The 20498-nt window shown below is 47.5% G+C and overlaps 2 protein-coding genes across 21 annotated transcripts in view; one reads left to right on the plus strand and one right to left on the minus strand.

Moving 5' to 3' along the window:
- The window catches only part of RIN2 (Ras and Rab interactor 2), a 208669-nt gene extending 192338 nt beyond the window's left edge, over positions 1-16331 (minus strand). For 5 of the 12 annotated variants that reach the window (XM_086333736.1, XM_086333733.1, XM_086333734.1 and 2 more), the window contains exon 1: positions 15855-16032. The gene's annotated coding sequence lies outside the window, so the exon portion shown is untranslated. Of the gene's footprint in view, positions 1-15854; positions 16066-16198 lie in introns of those variants that run through there. The other 7 variants (XM_086333724.1, XM_086333722.1, XM_086333721.1 and 4 more) reach the window with 4 other exon arrangements.
- Positions 15922-20498, plus strand: part of LOC147360878 (uncharacterized) — a 29436-nt gene continuing 24859 nt past the window's right edge. For 4 of the 9 annotated variants that reach the window (XM_086333746.1, XM_086333744.1, XM_086333747.1 and 1 more), the window contains exons 1-2: positions 15922-18039; positions 18722-18812. In XM_086333746.1, coding sequence (XP_086189872.1) covers positions 15922-16605 — 684 coding nt within the window. In that variant the 3' untranslated portion in view covers positions 16606-18039; positions 18722-18812. Of the gene's footprint in view, positions 18813-20498 lie in introns of all 9 variants that reach the window. The other 5 variants (XM_086333745.1, XM_086333749.1, XM_086333753.1 and 2 more) reach the window with 4 other exon arrangements.

A 20498-nucleotide genomic window follows, 5' to 3' on the forward strand; every position in this document is an offset into this window, starting at 1 on the left:
ACAAAACAGTTGCTGTGTGCTAAGTCGCTTCAGTTGTGTCCAGCTCTTTACGATCCCATGGACTGTAGCCTGCCAGGCTCCTCTGTCCATGGGACTTTCCAGGCAAGAATACCAGAGTGGGCTGCCATTTCCTTCTCCAGGGGATCTTTCCCACCCAGAGATTGAACCCAAACCTCTCACGTCTTCTGCGTAAGCACTGGCAGGCAGGTTCTTCCCAGGCGCCACCTGGGAAGCCCAAATAGTTGCTGGTACAGCAAATTCAAGTTTTTGTTTTGGGGGAGTTTCTGGAATTTTTTTTTTTTTAATGTTTTCTATCCGCAATTGGTTAAATCCACAAATGCAGAACCAGCAGATAGAGGGCAACAATAACATCCTCCCCCTCACAAGATATGAAGATGACCTGGACTGGGGCGATGGCCAGGAAGACTCAGAGAAACACAAAATGGGTACCACACAGGTTCATTTCAGGGCCTGAGCCATGGGACTCAACAGCACTTTGAAAGAATGCAAGGGTTTCACTCCCATCTAACCTCTTTTCTAGGATAGGAATGCTTTTCTCCGGGCACTTCCAATTCCTTTACACGCCACGGTGGCAGCAGACCCGGGGGGAGGGGGCGGAGGGGGAGGTGGGTAATGGCTTTTTCCGTCTAAATATTCCTCTCCATCTTCTGCAATCTTGGGCTTCTTGATCTTTTCCCCACTCCTCTACTTGAAAAAATATCGCTTTTATCACATGTTGCTCCAAGAAAAATACAATGTGCCCAGAGCACATTCCTGTCTGACTTCCTCTGGAAACACAAGTCAGGGTTGATTCCACTCACGGCGAGTGTTCTCACCCATCTTCTTGAACAATCCCAAGGCTCTCTCCCAGCTCAGTGCTCTCTTCAGTGCCCGGCTCAGGGGGGCAGGGAGGGAGGGGCAAGGGATGCTGGAGCCTGTTCAGATGCAAGATGAGTTCAGAAACCTGAGTTCTGCCTGCACCAGTCTTCTGGGGGAAAAGAAGAGTAGAGATCTACAGAGATCCCCAACTCCTGCCCCGGCAAGACAGTAGTGGTTCCACGGGACAGAACCCCAGGGTTCCAACAAAGGAACTGCCAAGGTCATGGTGTTGATCAGGGGGAAAGCAAGGGCAGGTCCATGAGTTTTGTACAAAGCTAAATTTTTATATTTTTAATAGGCTGTGATCAGCATCACTGCACTATTTAGGGATCTGAAAGTTTTACTACTCATTTCCCCAGTCAAGTCATTTGGTCTCTACCTATCCTGAGTCAGCAGAATGAGAAGCGGGTGGTTCATTAAGGGTCAGCCTCTCCAGGGACCCAGACCATGGCAATCGCTGAAACCACGGCGGTGGTTTAATGGCCAGCACATCTCCAAACCAGCAGTCAAGACAGCAGTCTGCCTGTCATTTCTTTAACACTTCTCCTCCCATTCTCAGCTTCCATCCACTGCTGGGAGGGTGCTGAGAACTCCCTACCCTAAGAATGAGGCAGGAGGGCAGGAGAGAGCCGATTCCTATCGGGCACTTTGACCACAGAGTAACCACTCACCACTGAGAATACCCGACTCTACTTCTGACCATGTGAGCTGGTCACACTTCCTGCTCATTTGATCAGTTTCCAACTTTACATCCTGCTATGGGTTGAATGATACCCCCACAGAAAGATCAGTGAGAGACCTGATCCCCAACACCACACTGAACGGGCCCTTTATTTAGAAATAGGGTCCATGCAGATTTCATCAGGTTAAGATGAGGTCTTTGCTGCTGCTGCTAAGTCGCTTCAGTCGTGTCCGACTCTGTGCGACCCCACAGACAGCAGCCCACCAGGCTCCCCCATCCCTGGGATTCCCCAGGCAAGAACACTGGAGTGGGTTGCCATTTCCTTCTCCAATGCATGAAAGTGAAAAGTGAAAGTGAAGTCGCTCAGTTGTGTCTGACTCCTAGCGACCCCATGGACTGCAGCCTACCAGGCTCCTCTGCCCATGGGATTTTCCAAGCGAGAGTACTGGAGTGGGGTGCCATCGCCTTCTCCGATGGTCCCTAATCCAATATGACTGGGGTCCTTATAAAAAAGGGAAATGTGAACACACACATGCAAAGAGAGGGCCATGTGCAGACCCAGAGAAAGGACTCTGTGGGAGGGTGGGAGCGGAGACTGGAGCCCTGTGTCTGCAGGCTGAGAACTGCCCGAGGCCACCCGAAGGCAGGAGAGGAATCCAGACTGTACCATCCTTGGCACCTTCAGAGGGAGTCACGGCAGCCCCAGAAATCTAATATATCTCAGTATTTTCACTAAAAGATGCTCTGGAGATGTGATAGGATGCTGCTAAGCGCATAGGTCCTGGCATTTGACAGACCTTTGTATTTTGGCTTCCCCACTTTTGTGCTGTGTGACCACACACATTACTTAACCTTTCTGTGCCTTGGGTCTATGATCTGAAAAAAGAGGGAAAATAAAACCACTTGCTGTGTCCCACAGGGACAATACATGAAGCAACCATCTCATGCATTGAGATGAAGTAAGGCGTTCGGTGACCCTGGCTGGTGTGACCGTCAGTTGGGATCTTGAAGCCCTTGTCAGTGGAAGCTCATATCTCCTGTAGCCCATGGCGTGCTCCATGGTCACACAACCCTGCATTCAGGAAGGCCTCACTCTTGGTTTAATGCTCTGCTGACACCTTCTTGAAATTAATAATTTTTGACCAGGGGCCCCCATTTTCATTTTGCCTAAGTGAAGTCACTCAGTCATGTCTGACTCTTTGCAACCCCATGGACTGTAGCCTACCAGGCTCCTCTGTCCGTGGGATTTTTCATTTTGCCATTTTCATTTTGCCTGGAGCCTCGCAAATTATGTACTGGTCCTACCTGGCCCCTCCAGTCACACACGTGGGTTGAAAGCTTAAGGTCCCTGGTGTGTGCAGGAGAGCATCTTCTTTAGAAGTGAAGCAACTCTTCAGGGTTGGGAGCCTTTATTAGCTTTAAGCATCTTTATCCCTCAGCCCATTGCTCAAGTCTTTCTGGAGGCTACATTCAAATATCCCAATGTCTTTCAGTTAAGTTCAGTCACTCAGTCATGTCTGACTCTTTGCAGCCCCATGGACTGCAGCATGCCAGGCTTCCCTGTCCATCACCAACTCCTGGATCTTACTAAAACTCATGTCCATCGAGTTGGTGATGCCATCCAACCATCTCACCCTCTGTCATCCCCTTCTCCTGCCTTCAATCTTTCCAAGCATCAGGGTCTTTTGAAATGAGTCAGCTCTTCACATCAGGTGGCCAAAGTATTAGAGTTTCAGCTTCAGCATCCATCCTTCCAATGAATATTCAGGGTTGCTTTCCTTTAGGATGGCCTGGTTGGACCTCCTTGCAGTCCAAGGGACTCTCAAGAGTCTTCTCCAACACCACAGCTCAAAAGCATCAATTGCTTCAGTGTTCAGCTTTCTTTATATTCCAACTCTCACATCCATACGTGACTACTGGAAAAACCATAGCTTTGACTAGATGGACCTTTGTTGGCAAAGTAATGTTTTATAATATGCTGTCTTTTTAATATGCTGTCTAGGTTGGTCATAGCTTTTCTTCCAAGGAGTAAGTGTCTTTTAATTTCATGGCTGCAGTCACCATCTGCAGTGATTTTTGGAGCCCAAGAAAGTCAAGTCTCTCACTGTTTCTATTGTTTCCCCATCTATTTGCCATGAAGTCATGATATTAGTTTTCTGAATGTTGAGTTTTAAGCCAACTTTTTCACTCTCCTCTTTCACTTTCATCAAGAGGCTTTTTAGTTCTTCTTCACTTTCTGCCATAAAGGTGGTATCATCTGCATATCTAAAGTTATTGATCTTTCTCCCGGCAATCTTGATTCCAGCTTGTGCTTCATCCAGCCCAGCATCTGGCATGATGTACTCTGTATATAAGTTAAATAAACAGGGTGATAATATACAGCCTTGACGCACTCCTTTTCCTATTTGGAACCAGCCTGTTGTTCCATGTCCAGTTCTAACTGTTGCTTCTTGATCTGCATACAGATTTCTCAGGAGGCAGATCAGGTGGTCTGGTATTCCCATCTCTTGAAGAATTTTCCACAGTTTGTTGTGATTCACAAAGTCAAAGGCTTTGGTGTAGTCAATAAAGCAAAAGTAGGTGTTTTCTGGAACTCTCTTGCTTTTTTGATGATCCAATGACTTTAATCTCTAAATCTGAGCACTATATGCACTTAAGAAAAAAAATCTCTCCTGCAGAAACTTGTTCCAGGTTTGAGGAAAAGAATGAAGAGAAAGCGTTTTCATGGCTCATGTTCTTCCTAACTTCATGGCCTGAGCCCCAGCGCCCTGGGCTGGGGCTGCTGAGAGAGGGGTGGCTTCTACAGAAACTGGCAGGCTGCCTCACAACAGGCAAGCTTTTATTTTTAGCTCAAAGGGATATTTGGCCTCTTTAGTCACTGTGCCCAAGCCTTCAAGAATCTTCATGCCTTAACTGTTTAAGTCAACAAAGTTGTATTAAGTACCTGCTAGAGACGATGTCGGAGAAGGCAATGGCGACCCACTCCAGTACTTTTGCCTAGAAAATCTCATGGATGGAGGAGCCTGGTAGGCTGCAGTCCATGGGGTTGCTAGAGTCAGACACGACTGAGCGACTTCACTTTCACTTTTCACTTTCATGCACTGGAGAAGGAAATGGCAACCCACTCCAGTGTTCTTGCCTGGAGAATCCCAGGGACAGGGAAGCCTGGTGGGCTGCTGTCTATGGAGTCGGACACGACTGAAGTGACTTAGCAGCAGCAGCAGAGACGATGTGGAGAAAAGGGAGCCCTCCTATACTGCTGGTGAGAACGTGAATTGGTGCAAGCCCTATGGAGAACAGTATGGAGATTTCTCAAAAAACTAAAAATAAGAACTATTATTATGTCCCACTCCTGGACATATACTCAGAGAAAAAATGTAATTCAAAAAGACACATGTACCCCAAAGTTCTTTGCAGCATATTTATAATAGCCAGGACATGGAAGCAATCTAAATGTCCACCAACAGATGAATGGATAAAGATGTGGTATATATACACAGTGGAATATTACTCAATCATAAAAAGGAATGAAATTGGGTCATCTGTAGAGATGTAGTTGGACCTAGAGTCTATCATACAGAGTTAAGTAAGTCAGAAAGAGAAAAATAAATATCATATATTAGCAAATATGTCTGGAATCTAGAAAAAATGGTACAGTTCAGTTCAGTTGCTCAGTCATGTCTGACTCTGAAACCCCATGAACCGCAGCATGCCAGGCCTCCCTGTTCATCGCCAACTCCAAGAGTTTATCTAAACTCATGTCCACTGAGTCAGTGGACATCCAACCATCTCATCCTCTGTCATCCCCTTCTCCTCCTGTCTTCAATCTTTCCCAGCATCAGGGTCTTTTCAAATGAGTCAGCTCTTTGCATCAGGTGGCCAAAGTACTGGAGTTTCAGCTTCAACATCAGTCCTTCTAATTAACACCCAGGACTGATCTCCTTTAGGATGGACTGGTTGGATCTCTTCGCAGTCCAAGGGACTCTCAAGAGTCTTCTCCAACATCACAGGTCAAAAGCATCAATTCTTCTGTGCTCAGCTTTCTTTATAGTCCAACTCTCACATCCATACATGACCACTGGAAAAACCATAGCCTTGACTAGGTGGACCTTTGTTGACAAAGTAATGCCTCTGCTTTTTAATAAGCTGTCTAGGCTGGTCATAACTTTCCTACCAAGGAGTAACTGTCTTCTAATTTCATGGCTACAATCACCATTTGCAGTGATTTTGAAGCCCCCCAAAATAAAGTCAGTCACTGTTTATACTGTTTCCCCATCTATTTGCCATGAATTGATGGGACCGGATGCCATGATCTTCATTTTCTGAATGTTGAGCTTTAAGCCAACCTTTTCACTCTCCTCTTTCACTTTCATCAAGAGGCTCTTTAGTTCTTCTTCACTTTCTGCCATAAGGGTTGTGTCATCTGCATATCTAAAGTTATTGATATTTCTCACAGAAATCTTGATTCCAGCTTGTGCTTCTTCCAGTTCAGCATTTCTCATGATGTATTCTGCATATAAGTTAAATAAACAGGGTGACAATATACAGCCTTGACGTACTCCTTTTCCTATTTGGAACCAGTCTGTTGTTCCATGTCCAGTTCTAACTGTTGCTTCCTGACCTGCATACAGGTTTCTCAAGAGGCAGGTCAGATGGTTTGGTATTCCCATCTCTTTCAGAATTTGCCACAGTTTGTTGTGATCCACACAATGAAAGGCTTTGGCATAGTCAATAAAGCAGAAATAGATGTTTTTCTGGAACTCTCTCGCTTTTTCGATGATCCAGAGGATGTTGGCAATTAGATCTCTGGTTCCTCTGCCTTTTCTAAAACCAGCTTGAACATCTGCAAGTTCACAGTTCATAGTATGGCTTGGTGAATTTTAAGCATCACTTTACTAGCGTGTGAGATGAGTGCAATTGTGTGGTAGTTTGAGCATTCTTTGGCATTGCCTTTCTTTGGGATTGGAATGAAAACTGACCTTTTCCAGTCCTGTGGCCACTGCTGAGTTTTCCAAATTTGCTGGCATATTGAGTGCATCACTTTCACAGCATCATCTTTTAGGCTTTGAAATAGCTCAACTGGAATTCCATCACCTCCACTAGCTTTGTTTGTAGTGATGCTTCCTAAGGTCCACTTGACTTCACATTCCAGGATGTCTGGCTCTGGGTGAGTGATCACACCATCATGATTATCTGGGTGGTGAAGATCTTTCTTGTACAGTTCTTCTGTGTATTCTTGCCACCTCTTCTTAATATCTTCTGCTTCTGTTAGGTCCATACCATTTCTGTCCTTTATTGAGCCCATCTTTGCATGAAATGGTCCCTTGATATCTCTAATTTTCTTGAAGAGATCTCTAGTCTTTCCCATTCTATTGTTTTCCTTTATTTCTTTGCATCGATCGCTGAGAAAGGCTTTCTTATCTCTCCTTGCTATTCTTTGGAACTCTGCATTCAAATGGGAATATCTTTCCTTTTCTCATTTGCTTTTCGCTTCTCTTCTTTTCACAGCTATTTGCAAGGCCTCCTCAGACAGCCACTTTGCTTTTTTGCTTTTTTTTGGGGGGGGGGATGGTCTTGATCCCTGTCTCCTGTACAATGTCACAAACCTCTGTCCATAGTTCATCAGGCACTCTATCAGATCTAGTCCCTTAAATCTATTCCTCACTTCCAGTGTATAATCATAAGGGATTTGATTTAGGTCATATCTGAATGGTCTAGTGGTTTTCCCCACTTTCTTCAATTAAATCTGAATTTGGCAATAAGGAGTTCATGATCTGAGCCACAGTCAACTCCATGTCTTGTTTTTGCTGACTGTATAGAGCTTCTCCATCTTTGGCTGCAAAGAATATAATCAATCTGATTTCAGTATTGACCATCTGGTGATGTCCATGTGTAGAGTCTTCTCTTGTGTTGTTGGAAGAGGGTGTTTGCTATGACCAGTGCGTTCTCTAAGCAAAACTCTGTTAGCCTTTGCCCTGCTTCATCCCGTATTCCAAGGCCAAATTTGCCTGTTACTCCAGGTGTTTCTTGACTTTCTACTTTTGCAAAAAATGGTACAGATGATCTTATTTGAGAAACAGAAATGGAGATACAGACATAGAAAACACACCAAGGAGGAAAGGGGTGGGGTGGGTGGGATGAATGGAGAGGTTGGGATCGACGCAGATACACTACTACGTATAAAACACATAATGAATGAGAACCTACAGAGTAGCACAGGGAATGCTACTCAGTGCTCTGTGTTGATCTAAATGGGAAGGAAATTCAAAAAAGGGGGCGTATATAAACATACAGTTGATTCACTTTGCTGTACAGCAGAAACACAACACTGTAAAGCAACTATACTCCAATATTTTTTTTTTTAAGTATCTGCTGTAGATACGCCAGTGCTACTCTGGCAAAAACCAGACAAGCCCGTAACTTTCCCAGTGCATCTCAGATGCAGACAGGTACTGAGAAGAGAGACTGATAAATGGAGCAGGAGCCCTTGAGATCAACAGCTATGAACCCTTGACATGCTTGTGGTTTTCCAGCCTGTCCACCTCCTGGGGCAGACATAGACCAGGGGATGGGTTCACACAGGGGAGTCCCCTGAGAGAGATGACAACAGAATTCAGGTTTATGCCAAAGAAGGGCTATCACCCTAGACCCCAAAATCCAAGCTGGGAAGGAGGCAGGTGAGGATGTGACATGAATGAGGTGCAGGGACCCGATGGCAGGGCCAGTGGATTGTAGAGCAGGGCAGGGGCTGAGCCAAAGCAACTCTACATGAAAAACAAGGCTTCACATCTCATCATTGAGACAGAGGACAAGGTGGTTTGAGTCCCCTCACCAATGGCCACTGGTAAACTCATCTGTTGAATGTTAAATTCTTCTGAAAATGCTTTAGCTGTTACAGTATTTTGCCCCTGCTTCTGTGCTGGGTTTTCATACGGTGTATAAATACGCTTAGATTGTTTTGTATCTTGGTCCATTTTCCCAGCACTCACTAAAAAAAGTTTCCTCAAAGGTAGTTTTGTTAAATTGAATAACACACAAGTATACAGCTGTATAAGAACCTTTAGTTCAGTCAACCTTCAACAACTACGCTGCCGTTTATTGATTTTTGTCTCTGTTTCTAGAATGATGTTTCATTTATAAAAGCATCAGAACCTCTGAGAACACAGTCTTGGTTTTCAAGTGAGGCTCTTTTTCTCTCTCCAGAAGAACTGAGTACAGCTTCCTCTGAAGCATTCCATTTTTTTCCTCAATCATTTTCCATGGTGTGTACAGGGAATTCTTCAGTACAGTAAACACCAACTAAGGCCCAGATGTTTAAATGAACTTATGGAGAAACAATGGTGAAAAATGCTACTTTTTCATACTATTCATTTTCTTTTACCCTTAATGTTGATCATTTTTTTCTCTTGCAATTGTTATTTTAATGGTTTCTTGGTACTTACACTAAATGATAAAAATTCCGTAGGAAAGTAAGTCAGAAAGGGAAAAACAAATATCGCATATTAACGCATATATATGGAATCTAGAAGGATGGTGCTCATGAACCTATTTGCAGAGCAGTCATGGAGACACAGACATACAGAACGGACTAATGGACACGGTTCGGGGAGGAGGAAGGAGAGGGTGGGATGTACCGAGAGAGTAATATGGAAGCATACATTACCATATGAAAACTAGATGGGAATTTGCTGCATGACTCAGGAAACTCAACCCGGGGCTTCGTAACAACCCAGAGGAGTGATGGGGAGGGACGTGGGAGGGAGGGCCAAGTGAGAGCGGACATGGGTAAACCTATGGCTGATTCATGTGGATGTTTGGTAGAAACTAACACAATTAGTGAATATCGTAAAGCAATTATCCTTCAATTAAAAGTAAATACATTTTTAAAATAGGAAAAAAATAAGAAAGAGATCGATTTCCACCTTATGTCAACAGTTAAAATTAGATCTGATGATAGATCTCTTGAGATCTTAAGTCATAATGTTTAAACTCTCATCTCAGAAATATCTGTAAATGACATGACTGACAAGGCCTTAATCTCCAAAATATACAAACAGCTCATACAACTCAACAACAACAAAAAACAAACCCAATCCAAAAATGGGCAGAAGACTTAAGCAGACATTTCTCCAAAGAAGAAACACAGATGATCAACAGGCACATGAAAAGATGTGCAACATCACTAATCATGAGGGAAATCAAAGTCAGAACCACAGTGAGGTATCACCTCACACCCGTCAGAATGACCATCATCAAAAACAAGAGAGGTTACAAATGTTGCTGATGTGGAGAAAAGAGAACCCTTTCTGCACTATTGGTGGGAATGTAAATTGGTGCAACCACCACAGAAACCAAAATAGAGATACCTCAAAAAGTTTACACTAGAACTGCCATATGGTCAATTCCAATTCTGGATATTTATCCAAAGAAAATGAAAACAGGAACTTGAAAAGATATCTGCACCTCATGTTCACTGCAGCACTATTTACAATAGCCAAGATATAGAAAAAAAACCTAGCTGTCCATTGATGGATGAACGGATAAAGATGTGGTTCAGTTCAGTTCAGTTGCTCAGTCGTGTCTGACTCTTTGCAACCCCCATAAACCGCAGCATGCCAGGCCTCCCTGTCCATCACCAATTCCCAGAGTTCACCCAAACCCAGGTCCATTGAGTCGGTGATGCCATCCAACCATCTCATCCTCTGTCATCCCCTTCTCCTCCTGCCCTCAATCTTTCCCAGCATCAGGGTCTTTTCCATTGAGTCAATGAGTCGCATCAGATGGCCAAAGTATTGGAGTTTCAGCTTCAACATCAGTCCTACCAATGAACACCCTGGACTGATCTCCTTTAGGATGGACTGGTTGGATGTCCTTGAAGTCCAGGGGACTCTATATGTATACAATAGAGCATTATTTAGCCATCATAAAGAGTGAAATCCTGCCATTTGCAAAAACATGAATGTACCTTGAAGGCATCCTACTAAATGAAATAAGTCAGATAAAGAAAGACAAACACCTTATAATCTCATTTATATGTGGAATTTTTAAAACACACACACACAGCCAAGCTCATAGAAAAAGAAGACAGATTGCTGGTTGCCAGAGTTGTAGGTGCAGGGGGTAGGGACAGGGGATGAAATGGGTGAGGGTGGTCAAAAGGTGGGTGAGGGTGGTCAAAAGGTGCAAACCTCCAGGTATAAAATAGGTAAGTCAGAGAATGCAGTGAACAGCATGCTGACTACAGTTAATAATACTGTATTGCATATTTGAAAGTTGCTAAGTGAAAGTCACTCAGTTGTGTCCAACTCTTTGCGACCCCATGAAATTCTCCAGGCCAGAATACTGAAGAGGGTAGCCTTTCCCTTCTCCAGGGGATCTTCCCAACCCAGAGATCAAACCCAGGTCTCCCACATTGCAGGTGGATTCTTTACCAGCTGAGCCACAAGGGAAGCCCAAGAATACTGGAGTGGGTTGCCATTCCCTTCTCCAGCGGATCTTTCCGACCCAGGAATCGAACCAGAGTCTCCTGCATTGCAGGTGGATTCTTTACCAATTGAGCTATCAAGGAAGTTGCTAAAATAGATTTTAAAAGTTCTCATCACATACACAAAAATTCTGTAACTGTATAGTGACAGATGTTACCTAGACGTACAGTGATCACTTCACAATATAAATACTGAATCATTAAGCTACACACATGAAACTAATATAAAGTTGTTTGTTAGAAAATAATTCACAAACTAGGGGTAGTCTGGGTCCTGGCCAGTCACAAGTTCTGAATGGTCCGACTCACCATCAATGCAGGCATTTTCTCTTCCCTTCCAGGCCCCTGGACATGGGCCTCTAGGTTCTGCCTTGACCTCATTCTACTTGTCCTGTGGCCTGTCCCTGGGTTAGTTCACTGGCCCACTCTGGTCCCCTCAGTATCCCAGTACCCCAACTCTGGCTCTTTACTGACAATTTCTACCGAGGTAACATGCAGGACTTTTAAACTCAACAGATTAGAAGTCACACTCAGTATTTCTTCCCGACTCTCTCCCTTGGCCACACATGCAGAAGGACACTCACATGCTCACTCAGGAATACCCACCCCATCTGATTGGTCCATTTTTCTCAAAACATTCCTTTCCTTGACCTCTGTGACACCATCCTATTAAATACAGATCTCTAAAGGAGCCCACATATCTTCTAGTCTTTGGAATAACCTATGAAACAAATCTGCAGACACATGTGCTCAGCACTGGAGACCTAGAAATGCCTCCATCCAAATGCAGATGGACGTTAAATTCACCCAGCCTGTCTGATCACAGTATCATCTTTTCCAGGGCTCCTCCTAGCCCACCACTCTCCTCTGAATCCCTGAAATACACACTGGAATCCTCTGTTCAGCTCCTCTCTTAAATGCAATCAAGCCTGAATAGCCAGGGGTACCAATGGGTGAAAAGTACCTAATAGATTGCAGGCAAGCTCTGATTCAAAAACAACTGCCAACAATGGGTGTGTCTGAATTGGGGGCTTCTGAGGCGCTGTCTAGGGAGGCTGGGTGAGCTCTGCCTGCTTACCGCAGCCCAGGGAGCCCACTCACTAGGGCCTGTTTGCACTGCTGACCAAAGAACTCCAGGTCCCTGAGACCCGATCACACCAGGGGGTGGGATGGGGAGAGCACTGATTCATGTTAATCAGATGCATGCGTGTGCAAATGCTAAGTTACTTCAGTCGTGTCTGATTCTTTGAGATACCAGGGACTGTAGCCCGCCTGTCCATGGAATTCTCCAGGTAAGAATACTGGAGTGGGTTGCCATTCCCTCCTCCAGGGGATCCTTCTGACCCCACAGGGATCAAACCCATGTTTCTGATGTCTCCTGCATTGGCAGGTGGGTTCTTTACCCACCTAGCACCGCCTGGGAAGACTAATCAGATGCATAGAAGCTGGCAAGCCAACAATTCACTCTAAATTTACAAGGGGGGATTACTCTGCCTTTTAAATGTCCAGAACATATATTTTTACTCTTCTGCACACTAGTATTCCTTGAACATTGCCTAGACGTTAGGAGGTTTTGCATGAACTAAGCAATTTCCCCAAGTGGACCCCTTAAGAATGGTGGATCCGGAAGACGCTTCCTGGTTCTGGGGCCAAATGAAGTTGGCAAACATTCCATATTATGGAGTCATCCTAAAGAGTCCCGATGCACATAATAATAATGGCACTGAAAAGTCCTGCAGTGGAAAACCTGCTTAACCTTCTTATTTCTCTAAAACATTTTACCCCTGTGACTCTGTAGTAATGTCTCTGGAAAAGTGCCTCTGAACACACCACTGCGTAAATTCTGTTCTGGACATACACTTCATGGTGTGTGTGTATCTGAGTCCAGCCACCTCCAGCAAGTCAGCAGGGGTTCAGCTAAAGGAGTACTGGGCTTGAGGCTCTACTTCCAACTTTGGTGCTTTAACCTGTCCAGGCCTCTGTTTTTCTACCTACCAAACGGAATTATTAGTGTTGTTGTGACAAACAACTGTGATATTATCTGGAAACGCATTTTATAAAGCACTAGAATAATACGATTATCTGCTAAGGATATACTTATTGCTCTGCAACTCCTCCAAATGCTTTTTACAGAAGGAAACTTCTGTTCACTCTTTCAACACCCATTCACGAAGTGTTAGGCAGTAAGAGCTTGGAGCTGGCTTTCACCCTTAGGAAGTTCAAAGACAGAGGTTGAGCAGGGGCCACTGAATACTGCTCAAAAGTAATTGCTTCCCAGGTGACTCAGTGGTAAAGAATCAGCCTGCCAATGCAGGAGACAAAGGATGCGCAGAAGACGAAGGTTAGAACCCTGAGTTGGAAAGAGCCCCTGCAGTAGGAAATGGCGACCGACTCCAGTATTCTTGCCTGGAGAATCCCACGGACAGAGGAGCCTGGCGAGCTACACTCCGTGGGGTTGCAGAGTCAGACAGGACTGAGCAAACATGCATGTACAATACACACCCAAGGACTTGGGGTGCCTGACCAGGGAAAGGCGGCCGGAATTCAGCTGAAACCACTAGGAATCTGGCAGTATCATCAGACCTGGATTGACACGAGGAACAGGACAGAGCCTCGTGGTGGAATGTGGGCAGTGCCTGTGCTAATTGGGCCCAACTGTGGCTGACCTCTCAGGGCTGCATACCCTCGGACAGAGGAAAAATGAGTTATCTGTCTCCTCCAAGAGGAAGGGGAGGATTTAGCTCCCCAAAGAGATATTTCTGGAGAAGAAAATTCCTCTTTGTAGTGGGTGGTGGCCCTTGAATTTGGAGAACTGGGAGGGGGACCTGGGGTGGGTTTGGGGGAGGGCTGCTTGGACGTTCTCTCTAAACAAGCACATACCTGCAGCCCTAGAGGGAGTCAAGCTGCTTGCATCTATTTCTGCATGGGGGGCGGGGGGGGGGGGGGAGGGAAGGGCTATTTTAGATCTCCTTCTTCCCTCAGAGAACATGTTTGCAGCAGGGAGAGGGTCTCCAGACAAAGGAGGTCACAGTAGCAGGGCGTTCTCCTGTCCCCAGCCTCCAAAGGCTGAGAGCAGAGTCCCCAAACCCCAAAGCTCCTGTCAACCACCAGTGTTCTTTCTGAGGTCCCAAATAGGAGCCCCCCACCGCCCCCCTCGCCCCCCTCAATCCCAGGCCACGATGCTGTAGAGGTGCCAAGGCAGGGACAATGCATGTTTGTTCTAGAGATAGAATTGGAACTGGAGGCCAAAAAGGAAATGCCCACCTCTATGTACACTCATAAAAATACTCTCGCATACTTGAACTGGGTAAAATAGTAGCAGTTCCACAGTCAAAAAACAACTTACAAGGGAAAACAATCCGAAAAAGAATGTATCTCTGTGTACAGCTGAATCACTGTGCTGTATACTTGAAACTAACACAACAGTGTAAATCAATTATATTTCATGTTTTTTTTTAGAGTCACAGTAAAAACAAAAGAACATGACTATTTATTCTGTTTAAAGCCGCACTGCCTAAACTGCAGCATGCCACTCTGCCAAGGCTCAGAAACCCCCAGGTGGGGTCTAGACAAACAGGGCGATTGGAAACACTGTTTCCACCGCACAGTGACGCAAGGTCATAACCACAACCGGTCTTGATGTAAAACGTTGACATTTTGTTCAGGGGATTTTTCACATGAAAGTTGATGGTTTTCAACAGTGCATTAAAATACTATTTTTGTTAATGACCGAGTTCCGCCAGCTGTTTGTTTTTGCTGCAATATTTACAAAGTCCTGTTGGTCGGAAGAGTGCCCTGGGGTTTCCTTACTGAAGACAGCACGTTCCTAAGAAACCCTACTGTGCCTGAAACCCTCAGGGCTGCAAGAAAATACAGCCCCCCAGCTTTCGGGTTTTTGTGGCTTTCTGTCCTGAGTTAGGAAAACCCCCTGCACCCCCCTCCACTAGAGAAGCCAGGCGCCGGTGAGGGCCCGAGGTGGGGGCGGGGTCAGCCTCTCGCCTGTATTTCTTGGCAACACATCACAGGCTTTAAAGCTGAATTCTGCAAACTCTCCGAAGTCCCGCGGCCGTCGGGGGCGAGGGGCGCGGGTGGGTAGACACTGCGCTGGTGGGACCCGAGTCCAAGGGTGGAGACCGAACCCGGAGATGAGGGGACGTGGAAGCCTCAAAGTGTGAGAGTGACCCCCTCCCTTCCGCGCAGGAACCCTGGGCTCCTCCGCCTGCCGCACCGCCATCAATCACCGCGACAGCCCCTTCTTTCCCCGGCCGGCCTCTCCCCCGCAGGAGTGGGTGAGGGGAGGAAATCTCTAGCCCGAGCGTCTGCCCCGCACACTGGCCGAGCGCACCGACCCGGTCTGCCCCGGGCTTGCGACCCCAGCTCCAGGTTGCGCGGCTCAGGGCGCACTTGACACACCGTCTGCATCCCCGCAGGTCCAACTCCATTCAAGTCCCCGCGGCCGTCCGCCGTGCGCCCGCGCACCCCGAGCCCCCGCGCCTGCAGCCGCGGTGTCCCCCTCCCCACTACCCTCCGCGCAGAGGCCCCGGGAGGATTCCCGCTGGGAAAGACCATCCTGGCCCAGTCCCGGCGCCCCTACTCCCTGGTGCCCCCTTCCCCGTGCGTCCCCACGACCCCAGAGCCGCTCGATTGCCAGGCCCCCCAGGTCTCCTCCAGAGGGGAGGAGCGTGCGAGGACTAGCACCCCGCGCCCCGAACCCTGCAAAGCCCCCGCCCGCGTGCGCCCGTTGGGGGGTCTCCAGGCGCTTGGGGTGCAGGCCCAGGGGGTGGGGTCTCCGCTGCTGCCGCCCCTTACCTCGCACAGGCCCTCCCCGCAGGTCTCGGAGAGGGGGGCGACCCGAGCCCCGCGGACCGGCGCCGGGATGACTTGCCCCGCCCGGGAGGCGCTGTTGGCGGAGGAAGAGGAGGCAGGCGAGGGAAGGGCTTTGTGTTTGCCTCGCGTCCTCCCTCGGCTCCAGCTCGGGCCATCCCCCTCCCCCAGCCGCCCTCCCGAACTCTGGAGCGATGGGGCGGAGGAGCCGAGGGGGCGAGGAAGGCGCCTGCGCGACCCGGGTCCACCCCCGCCCTGCCCCCCCGCCCCCCACCCCCCACCCCGTACCGCCCACCCTGCGCCCCGGGACGCGCAGCCTCTACGCTCACCCCGGCAGCCGGCGCCCCGGCGGCAGGGCGGAGAGCTGCGGCAGAAAGTTGATCTAACCCGGCGCGAACCCCGCTGGCCCGGCTCCCGACCCGCCTCGGCGCCGCCGCCGCGCTTTGCTCGCTCCCCCGGGGAGAGCCAGGCTGTTGTTCCCGGAGACAAGGCCCAGCGTCCCCTTTCGATCTGCTCATCCTCCCGGCTGCATGAACACGTGCACCCCCCCTCCACGGAACCAGCCCCACCGCCCCGCCGCAATCCCCGATCCGCCGCGCGGGCTGGGAGCCCTAGTCCCGGAAGCCCGAGTGGGGCGCGGCGCTTTGTCCCCGCTTTGAACGCGCCGGGTGCCTGCCGCGCGATGTTGTGCTCGTCTTCGCTGCATAGGGGGCCGCCTGGGATTGTTTCTGCATGAGCAGCCCAGCCCCCGGCCCGCGAGAGTGCGAGGATGTGGTTCGGCTCCGCGCTGGGAGACCTTTCTCACCCCTGGTGGGGGCGACGCGCACAGGCAGAGAGGCGAGGGGGTGCGGGCGGGTTCACCGCCCCGAACCAGGAGTGGTCTGGCGAGTCCCTGGTGAGGGGAAGTTCTCTCACTTCCCCGCTGGAGAGAAATACCTAAAGGTTACCAAAGTAGCTGGTGTCTCAAAAAAAACAAAAACAAAAGAACAACTCAGAGACACCGTTTTTGGACGGAGCAGAAAAAGGAAGCCAACGGACAGAAATCTTATATTTTGTTTCCTTTCTGCCCCAGACCTTCTAAAAATCCCCAAATTTATCCTTTGTATTCAGCTAGACTCCCAGGAAGACGGAACCCACTGTGCTCGTCTTCTGTTCCAAGTCAACCATTTCGTGAATAATTGAGCACCTGCTTTTGTGCCAGGCACTGCTGTAATGTTTGGAGATGAGCTAGAGGACAGAAGACCAAAAGATCTTTGTTATTGATTCCAAACAAAGATCTCCCTGCCCTTGGTGGAACTGACTTACTTGGACACTTGGACGGGGGTGGGGTGGGTGCAGGGGCAGAGGGTGACCCATGAGCATCAGTCAGTTAATTATCTGGGCTGTAGAGGCTGTCAGCAGTGGGAACTGGAGACAAAGTAAGCAGGCTGGGGAGTCCTTGTGTCTGGGGTGCTCCGAGGAGGCCAGCCTGAGCAGGTGGAATTCAGGCAGGTGAGGAAAGGAATAACCTGCAAAGAGGACTAGGGATAGAGGCTCTGAGCTGCTGGGTAGAAATCACCAGGGTCTACATGGAGGGTAATGTGGTCTGGCTACATTGCTGAAAAATGGGTCTGATGTTGTACCAGAAAGTCCATTGCAAGGGGCAAAGGTGGAAACAAGTTAGGAGACTTGAAATGATCTCAGATTGAGAGAAAGGTGGCCAGCGCAGAGGTGAAGTATGGATTCTTACTGGTTTTGCAGGTAAAAGTGTCAGGAATTCCTCTGCGGTTGGATACACTGGAAGAAGGGCGAAGCAGACAGAGGCAGACCTGGCCCCACATCTCTCCCCCTTCCCTCCCTTCCTCCACCAGGAACGATTGTGTTTTGTAGACAACCCCAGGTAAATACTTGGAGAAGGCAATGGCACCCCACTCCAGTACTTTGCCTGGAAAATCCCGTGGATGGAGGAGTCTGGTAGGCTGCAGTCCATGGGGTCGCTAAGAGTCGGACACGACTGAGAGACTTCACTTTCACTTTTCACTTTCATGCATTGGAGAAGGAAATGGCAACCCACTCCAGTGTTCTTGCCTGGAGAATCCCAGGGATGGGGGAGCCTGGTAGCTGCCGTCTATGGGGTCATACAGAGTCGGACACGACTGAAGTGACTTAGCAGCAGCAGCAGCAGCAGCAGGTAAATACTGAACAGGTATGGCCTCTGCTCCTTTCTTCCTGTTCTTTTCCTTTTCTCCCTTTCTAGCACCCTCTTGAAAACTTCGTTCATCTTGTGGACACAGGCTCAATGTATCCTAGAACTTGGGACCCATTAGGCTGTATTCCCCCCAGGTAAACATTCTACTGTAGAGATGGATTTGGGGGTTACTCAACCAAACTGTTTACTGAGTAGCAACTGTGTATGTGCCAAGCTCTGTTGTAGGCTTTGGGGCTACAGCAGGGAACCAAACAGACAAAACGTTGTGTTCTCCTGGAACCCTCAGTCTCATGGGGAGAGAGTCAATAAACCAGACAAACAAGGAAGATATGTGCCATGGTTGATGAAACGTGCCATGGAGGAAAAATGAACCTGGGGAGGGAAAGAGAGGGTGCTAGGGAGGCTGCGATTTGAGATAGGTGGTCAGAGAAAACTCCAGGAGGGGGAAAAGAAAGAAAACCTTTTTAAAAATAATGAACCTTGGACCCTCTCAGGGACATTCTCACACTTGGCAGGTTTGGTCTCCCCCTGCCCGGGTCCCTGGAGACTGCAGTGTGCACTCCAGTCAGCCGCAGAGATCACAAGTGCTTTGGGCGCACTGCTGTCAGCTGAGGACCAGCCAGCCAAGAAAATGACATTTCTAATGAAGTTATTTCCCTTCCAGAGTAAACCAAGCAGTCCTGGTCTGGAAGCATTGCCCAGAGCTGGCAACTTGGCAATCTGTTTCTTTCCTCTGTTGAGCAGGGCAAATAGAGGTGAGTGTCCTGAAAAAAGTGGTTTGGTATTCCAGGATCTGAGCTGTACAGTCACCACAAGGATAATGATAGCTTCTCTTTATTTATGCATCTGCAATGGTAAATGGGTAACGTTTCCTTGATCAATCCCCATAGCCACCCTGAAATTATTTGAAGTTTTCTTTGTGACCTAGTATAAGATCTATTTTGAAAAAAATTCCATATTTATCAGAAAAGGCTTATTAAATGCTCCCCGTAATCTAGTTCATACTTAGCGTATAGTAGTTGTTCAAAACTGTTTATTCCTGAACTCAAACACCAACTAATTAAATGTGAATTCATCTTTTGCATTTATTCTGTTTGTGTCATTTATTCTTATAATTTTCTTTGCCAGTCTTCTAATTTATATCCTGCTTTCTCCCCTATCCCATTCCTGAATAAAATGAACATTTTCCATTTCAACTGGAGTTCTGACATTTTTCTTTGCATTTTCTACCTCTTGTATTCTAACATTGTCATGCTGTTACCCAGTACATAAATATTTATGGGTACTATGCTTTTACAATGGATGGCAGTTATCAGTATAATAAGCCTCCTTTGCCCCATTAAACGGAGAACGCAATGGCACCCCACTGCAGTAATCTTGCCTGGAAAATCCTATGGACGGAGGAGCCTGGTAGGCTGCAGTCCATGGGGTCGCTAAGAGTCAGATACGACTGAGCGACTTCACTTTCACTTTTCACTTTCATGCATTGGAGAAGGAAATGGCAACCCACTCCAGTGTTCTTGCCTGGAGAATCCCAGGGATGGTGGAGCCTGGTGGGCTGCCGTCTCTGGGGTCACACAGAGTCGGACACGACTGAAGTGACTTAGCAGCAGCAGCAGCCCCATTAAATGTTTTTGTCCTGATTTATTCTGAAATTCCTACCATGACCCCCACTTTCTTTGTGTTTATGTTCAATACATTTTTTAGTCTATCCTCTATTTTAGATCTTTTTTTTTTAACATTTATGCAATTGTTTTTATTAATTCAACTCTAAAGATTGACTGCAGCAATTTTTGGATGGTTGACACCTTAGATTAACACTAATTATATTGCTATAAATTTGGTTCAGGGTCAGAATGGGAATCAGGAAAGAGGGAGAACAATAGAAACAAAAATCTTCAAACACTGAAATGAAGAAATACTTTTTTCCCTTGAATTAATGCTACTTTCCCATAGACTTCCCTAGACTGGTTTGCAGCCTAAGGTAATAGAAAACAAGGCTTGGGCATATGGAAGAAACTGCAGGTTAAGCTATGGTGCCAAGCGAGAGACTAAAACCGCGATCTGAGTGTCAGTCTCAGGCACGGCTTAGGAGCACAGGCAGATTATCAAATGTGTCCCAGGGTTCTTCCATTTTCACCTATTCAATTTCCCCTTTTCTGGCCAATTCAGGGTTGTACACAACCCCCTCGCTGCCTCCCCTGGTGTTTACAGGGAACCCGACAGGCATGTGTGGCTTCTGCTTAGACAGAAAGGCAGCAAGACCAGCTGTGATGCATCTCCTCCAGAACGCCTGGACAGCCGGGTTGGCTGAGGAAGGCTTCCTCAGGCCTCTGGAAGGCCTGGAGCCCCGGGAAAAACACTGCTTACCCTTGGGAAACCTGGCAACAGTTGCCTGTAATTTCTGGTGGGAATGACCAATCAGAATCAATCCATCTCAC

Source organism: Bos grunniens, chromosome 13 (genome assembly GCF_055505025.1).
Source record: "Bos grunniens cultivar Pamir isolate PY7600 chromosome 13, Bosgru_T2T1.0, whole genome shotgun sequence".
Taxonomy (NCBI): Eukaryota; Metazoa; Chordata; class Mammalia; order Artiodactyla; family Bovidae; genus Bos; species Bos grunniens.